This window comes from Anarrhichthys ocellatus, unplaced genomic scaffold (assembly GCF_004355925.1).
Source record: "Anarrhichthys ocellatus isolate YVR2014 unplaced genomic scaffold, GSC_Weel_1.0 scaffold38, whole genome shotgun sequence".
Taxonomy (NCBI): domain Eukaryota; kingdom Metazoa; phylum Chordata; class Actinopteri; order Perciformes; family Anarhichadidae; genus Anarrhichthys; species Anarrhichthys ocellatus.
In genome coordinates this window covers 1,256,702-1,264,136 of record NW_022280068.1, presented here as the reverse complement: position 1 = coordinate 1,264,136, position 7,435 = coordinate 1,256,702, and the positions used below count along the sequence as shown (strand labels likewise).

The following is a 7,435-nucleotide window of genomic DNA, read 5'->3' as shown; positions in this document are numbered from 1 at the left end:
GCTATGTTATTCCTGCACTCCCTCCTCCTGTCCCCTCCCCCACCGCTCCAACTTCTGTCTCTCTTTGTCTTTTCTCTCCCAGTTTTCATTGAACTGCTCTAACATTTGACATCCTTCTCCTGGTTCCTCTCTCTTAGTAAAGTGAACTTGTTTTTGTCCTGAATATTAGTACCAATTCATCCTCACATTTAGTACCGCTCTGTCTAGTAGCTAAACCATGAGTGCCATATATATATATATATATATATACATATATATATATATATATATATATATATATATATATATACACACACATACATACTCCTCTTTCTGTGCTGCTGCTTCCTCAAACTCACTCCCACTTCTGCTGATGTGCTTGCTTTAAAAAGGTTTGGACAGACTTGCATTGATAGGCGAACCCAGCAGAGACTTCACATCTTGAAAAGTGGTTCCCTCTGCAAAACAAAATCAATGTTTTCTATAAGCTTGAGTGCTGGCAGAGAGAGTGTGTTTCAGTCCGGGACCACCTCTTGTCCTCCTCCTGTTTCTGTTATTGTTATGGTCTCTTCCCCTACTCCTCCTTCTCCCTTCGGCTCTTCGCTGCTCCTCCTTGTCCTTTCACTTCTCCATCAGTCCGTCCTCCTCTGTGATGCCCTGAGCTCGGAGCTCTTCCAGGACGTTGTCCAGGTGTCCGGGGTCGGGGAACCCGTGGCCCGTCAGGTTGGAGCCAAACTCTGTCTTATGGTGGACCTTGAAGAGAGGGAAAAAATGTTTTCTTTTGTCTCGGTGACAACAAACCTGCTGTGCATTGATCACAAACTACAGTCCATCAGGCTAACGTTATCGTGTATGTACCTCGTTCCAGATGACGGTGTCAGACTCTCCGGTAGTGCTGGAAGTCCCGACTGAGAAGATCAACCTGCGGTCCCACGCTACCAGGAGCAGTCTCAGTACCTGGCGACAGGGAGGGTAAGGTCATACCGTTAAAATGTATCTGTACTAACAATGGACCTACTCCGAATGATGGCTGATTGTGTTTACCTTGCGTCCTCTCTCGCTGTCTGGGAGGTAGCAGTGTCGGGGGAAGCCTCTGGCAGTGAAGGGCTTCCCTGGGTTCGGATGCTCCGGTCCCTGCCAGGAGAGGGTTGATATTAGTAGGCACTCATGCTAATCAACCTCACTGACCATGGAATACCTCATAAGCCAACAACATATTTCAGAAATAGACGAAATTCCCTCTAAGCTGTTTTCATGGCTAATGAAGATGAATATCCCACTAAAGCTGTGTTTCCACTGCATGGCTTAGCTCTGCTCCACTCGCTTATTGGTCCCAGCTCCTTCTGAATGTTCCTTTGTCACTGCCGATAGTGACTGCAGTGTTTGAACTCCGCCTTTTAGTATTAGCTCATTCGCTTGGAACCTCAACAGAGGTGGCATTAGTTAAAGTATTCACAACCTTTGCGAATGGAGATGCAAAAATAACCGTTCTCATGTGCTACAAACTGAAGGCGGCTTAAAGGGACAGGAATCAATTTCACATGGGGGTGAAGTGTCCCTTTAATATTCATGTTTACATGCAGCCGTGCATACTCCAATGAATGTAGACCGCCTCCATGACGTACGTCCTACGGCTACGCCCTTTAAATAACTTCAAGTTGTCCTTCTTTTCCTGCTGCAGTCATGTTGCTCCTCATCACCGCTCCGCAAGTCTGGCAAAACTCAAGCTATTCATTTGACTATTACTACTATGCTTGGGAACATACTCCAACGACAAAAAGAGGCAAGAGGCTGTGTGTGTCACAAGCTGCAGTGAACATCCTGAGTGAGACGCACATTCTAAATGCTCTGCGTACTTGTCCAAAGAACGCTCCTAAAACGTGAATAATAACAACACATCTCTCATGTCTTACAAAGTGCTGCATTCAGAATGAGGCCTAACTGAGAACATCCAAACGGAGTGTGCTGTTTACGTGATCCATATCATATTGACAATATATTCTAATTAAACGAGTACCTGAAGGCCTGGCGGTATGTTGTAGATGATGCGTATGCTCTTGCAGTCAGGGTGGCCCGGTAGAGAGTGAGGGATGACGTGGTACTCCATCTTCCCCGCCGGTTGGTTGCCTGTCTTCACACCGTAGATGGTTTTACAGGTGGGACACTGAAGACTGCGTAGGGGGGAGAAAATTGATGAGCTCATTTCTCAGCTGAGAGACAATGAAGAGTCATGGTCTCCATCTCTGACCCACCTGCCGTCCTTGTTGCCATTGTTATACATGGCCACCAGACACTGGAAATGGTACTGGTGTCCACACTGTGCTAGTCGCCCAACTGACTCCGCCCGAGACACAGGCCCCACCCCTGGACCCTTGTATCCAGACGGACCCCCCAACGGCTCCATACAGATGGTACAGTCCTGGGAAAGAAGAGGTCGTTTCATGTGAAGCCAACATTATGCCTCATATGAGTTAGCCCTACGATAACAAATAGATATAAATACTGCTCACACCTCCTCTGGTGGACTTTTTACTTTCTGCAGGTACTTCTTTACCACGTCCTCTGGAGTTTTACCTGCAGACAGGAAGGAGAGGGAACAGAGGGAAAGTCCAGGTTGTTAACTCCACTGATTAATTTAATTAAATTAATTAGACATTTCAAAGGCAGAAACCATAAAACAAAAGCATCTGTGGAGGTATAAATATGTTGTTTTGGTCTCTACATGAGTGCTTACCCTTGCGAGCCTGTTTCTTGGTGGTCTTCCTGCAGCAGTGGCCAAAGCCGGGCACGGGTTTGACGTCGCTCTTGCTGACAGGCGGAGGGTGCAGCACGAGTTTTGGAGGTCTCGTCAGACACACGGGCAGAGCGGCAGCACTCATCAGGATACCTGTGATCCCTGAAAAATATGTCTGGTTAGAAGAGAAAAAAAGATCTTGCTCTCCGCTTTCTTCTGAAATTCCCCAAAGAACCTGGTGAAAATGTCATGCAGCCCACGGTTAGTGAGTGAGAGTGGTTTACCGGCCAGTGCAGGGTGAACAGGACTGGATCCATTCAGGTTCTTCACGGGGACCGTGGGCACACTGCAAGAGAAGACACAAACTGTTCTGTACGGTGTATTTCCTACAGCGACGCATCAGGACATAAGAATCTGCACTTACTTTGAAAAACTGATGACTGTCATTTTTACACTCAGGTAACACAATTATGTGAAAAGAAAACAAGCCAATGAAATCAGCTAGTCTGAATAAGTCCACTCCCTCTCAGTGTGCTGCTAAAGAGCACATGGATGACTGCTCCCGACCGTCGCTGTGTGTTTATTAGAGCTAATCCACCAAGAGATGGACGTCATGCAGCTGCTTGCTAGGGATTACCTGCCTCGTCACAAAGCCCATCATCATCATCATCATCATCTCTCAGTGACAAACTCACGTATCACACACGGACATGTCCACAGTGTTTATAGAATTGTACCGTATATTTGATGATTGTGATCTGTAAACCTATTTGGAAATGTGAGCTTTACATTTTGGGGGTCCTACAGGTTATATATACTGTATACTGTATATGGTGGGAGCTTTTCACTGCAGGTCTGAGGATCGGTTGATAATAAACTACTCAGCTGACAGCTGCGTGTGCCAACACAGCCGTTCAGCTGGGGTCAGAGGAGGGTTAGTCCATTATAGACTACACTTCTAGGCCTGGAGGCTCCTCAGGCTGGAAGCACGGTGAAAGGAAACGCTACTGTGCCTGCTCCATGGGCCCATGGAGGGAGAAGATTGCTGGAAGACACCGGGTCATCTTATACTCAGCAGTCAAACCACTTCGGCTTCATGCGCCACTGAGCAACTTTCATAAAGAAGAAATGCCTCCCATGCAGCCAAAAATGCTGGACCAGGGTCTGACATCACGTCATCATATCATTTATCAGCTCATTTAGCTACACAGGAACAACAACAACAACACTACCTGATCCACACATCCTGCCCGATCAGTACTGCACACTAGTACTACACACCTAGAGTTAAAATGCTCTCAGGCACTTTGTTTTCCCTCATAATGCTAAATTGTGAAAAACAAATCTGTACTGAAATCAGCTGGAGAACTAGTAATGTTATAGTAAAAGCAAATCTTTTATTCCCTAATTATGTGAATGTGTGTTTTCATGGCAGAGGGACAGAGTGTGGCAATGATCTGTTGTTTCCTGTTTAGCTTTAACAGGCTCTCTGTCAGTGCACTAAGCTGCTTTCACTTAACCCCACTTAGTGACACATGACGACAGGCGAGTGAATGACTCACTGTGTGTGTGTGTGTGTGGGGATGAGAGTATGAGAGAATCATTGCACAAGCTTCAGGGAGGAACAGAAAAAAAACACAAAGTACGAGTAGAAAGATAGTACTTATACTAAATTGTATAGATATGAAGGGTGACGATACGGCAAAAAAGAAAATCCCACCCACCAAGCTAGGTACACGAAACAGGCTCCATGTTTCAGACCCTTGCAGTGAGGACAGTCATCCCTCCTCTCACACAAAGAAGGCCCAGCGAGCACTAAGTCCACGGCCCTGGCAAGCAGCAAGGCCTGGTGCACAAGCAACCTTCACCAGGGGCCCTTCAAGCCGACCCTGACCACCCAAGTATACATCAACATGTTGAGAAGTGTAAAATTGTGCGGGACACATGAGAAATGTCTGCTCCTGACCTCTGTCCACTTGTGTGGTTTGATTTCCCCTCTGCCGTTAAAGAGACTGAGAATGCAATGTGACTGTCAGACCATCTCACAGATATGCAGGAGAACAGCACAACAAAGTGAGCTTTATATTTGAACCCTAATGAGCAGTAGTAGCTGTAGTTTCACCAGACTGCTACACCGCCAGCATTCAGCCAGGAGCCAGCTATCCAACAACCAAGTAGTGAGAACGCATGGCTGGATGTGGCTACCGTCACATTGTAATCACATCAAATTTCCATCTACGTTGACCAGATTAGTCTGAGCCTCACTCTGAATACCAGCGATCTGCTGCCGTATGCAGTCAGAGCAGTTTAAGATCTTAAATGTATTTATGACAACATACGACTTACAGACTCCTCTGTTGTAAACCGGCTGTCTGCTGATGATGGATGGGAAACACCTCTATTACATTGAGATACACACACACACACACACTAACCACGTGTTGCCAGTCACCGGCTCTATTAATATTTAATAGGTTGCTGCGTTAGCAAGGAAGGCTTTATATTATGAGGTAGTCTGATCCTGGATCAGCTGCATGTAGCTCATTAACACACTTCCCAGCTGGCCCACTGATGATGACACACATAAAAACACACAGCTCCTAAACGTGTCACTTATCACGGTGACATTTGATTTGTCAAAGGAATAATTTGCTTGATACCTAGTTTCTAATGTTCAGGGGATCTATTGGCAGAAAGTATGAAACTTGTTTTGCGTTATTTTGTATTTGAATTTTAGAAACAGTATACACACATCAGCAAAATGTGTGTTGTACAATAATACGTTTCTAAAATAATATTATATATTATTTCACTATAATTACACTAGGTGTTTGTGTTCTATTGAGCCCGTAGGCTGCACTGTAATTACTAAAGAACACCAGTATATCTCTGTGATAATGACTTTATGTTTATGATTTTGAATTGGATCAGGTGTGATTGGTCTCCATCACCTCCTCTCTTTGGGACAAACCCACCACTGGCTCTAGAGAGGGCCTTTCTCTGACATGACTGTGAAGGGAGGGGTATTCAGCTTCACCACTAGATGCCACTAAATCCCACACAGTGCTCCTTTTAAATTTAGTAGCATGCAATCGCAAATTTAAAAATTCAGTTGCATGCACCGCTAACAGCAAGAGGAAGCTGTTGAAACTTGATCATACATTCAGCAATATAAATCAGTTTACTGTAGGGTTCTCTGTTCATTTGAAAACTATGACGGTGTGTCTGTTCACAAAAGGAAAACTTGTAAATGTGAATTGGGGAAAATATTTTTGAAACCATCAACACCTACTTCACACGTATTAAAAATAGAAACAGTTAAATTCTCTACAAATGCTTGGTCCTCCATATTATATTACCCAAAGAAATCAGAGAAGAAGTAGAAGAAAATGGCCTGGGGGGAGGGGCCTGAATGGGACTCCAGTGTCTTGACCCCCTTCACCCTAAGCCCCGCCCTCCTACCCTCCGCCTGCTTCCCACCAGATCACACACTCCCTCAGCTTTGTCTCACACACTCCCCCCGCCCCTCCATCCCTCCGTCCCCCTGCTACTCCTATTCTACCGGGTCCAGATGGACATCAGCTGGACTGATTTAGATGCCAGACAATAGCACGCTCCCACACATATTGTCACACACACACACACAAAGCTGCACCCACAGCCTCACACATTCTTATGGACACACACACACACACACACACACACTTGCTGAGGATGTTTCAAGGACACTTCCTGTGCTTAATTGAAGTGAAAAATAATTGGATGTGACAGAAAGTGGTCGACGTGGTTGCCATTGTGGGGAGACTGTGTGACGTTTCCTAGAATCACACTACATTTGAAATGAGTTTATCTTGTCAACTAACATTTGTTGAATGAACCCGACAAATATAATGTTCAAAAATATTATACAACAGATCCAAAGTGGCAGTGGATGTCATTAGAACTGACCTGAGTGAAAAAAACAGGAAGCGGTCAGCTTTGTGGTGATTCTGTCTTGACAGCAAAGACCTCTTTAAAATGTGAATTAAGCACCATGCATGGATACATTCAACATATTTCTTTTCATTATCATTACATACACTTCAACCAACTCAAGTTGTTTTGGCCCTGAATCGAGTACTTTAATACTGGCTATATTGTGATACAAGTCTGATCCCATACTTATATTGAATACAATGACATTTTAATTCTTAGGAATAGTCACACATTGGAATTGGTATGCAAAAATGCATAACCCTAACCCTGCCGTTATCTAGCAGCCCTATGTCACTTCACACCTGCTGTCCAATAAAGACATAAACATACTCACAAAGCCACTAAACTACCAGCTAAAGACAAAGACCGCATGGAGGCCCGTGTGATAAAACAAGTTGTTACTTAATACTCCAACAACATCACGCCTCACCAACCTACTCTGTCAGACAGTTACTCTGGAAACTACTGCTTCATGTCTCATTATTATATTCAAGGACACCTGTTGAGTCCGAGGTTTCATTCTGCATATCTTCCTTGATTGTGTGAATGTAAGACTTTCAGCTCCCACTACGGGCCTCTCCAGATTCAAATCAGACCTGTTGGTGAACTAAACATGAGGCAACACATCGTCACTGCACATCTCTGCTCCTCTGATCTCTACAGTCGCACTTTATGGAGGGCTCTCTTTCTCACACCTCTTCCTGTTTATTTTGTGTTTCCTCAGTACGCCGTCTGGGCTGCCCCCCC

At 44.9% G+C, this 7,435-nt stretch overlaps 1 protein-coding gene across 1 annotated transcript; it reads right to left on the bottom strand.

The window, feature by feature from the left end:
- Positions 1–285: 285 nt before the first annotated feature.
- LOC116394237 (E3 ubiquitin-protein ligase DTX4-like) lies at positions 286–7,429 on the bottom strand. The gene is made up of 9 exons (XM_031867194.1): positions 3,138–7,429; positions 2,998–3,059; positions 2,714–2,875; positions 2,492–2,553; positions 2,232–2,398; positions 1,997–2,150; positions 1,024–1,113; positions 838–936; positions 286–732 (listed from the first exon to the last, which is right to left on the bottom strand). Exons 1-9 carry the CDS (start codon positions 3,158–3,160, stop codon positions 601–603), a joined length of 951 nt encoding a protein of 316 aa, XP_031723054.1. The 5' UTR covers positions 3,161–7,429; the 3' UTR covers positions 286–600.
- Positions 7,430–7,435: the final 6 nt, after the last annotated feature.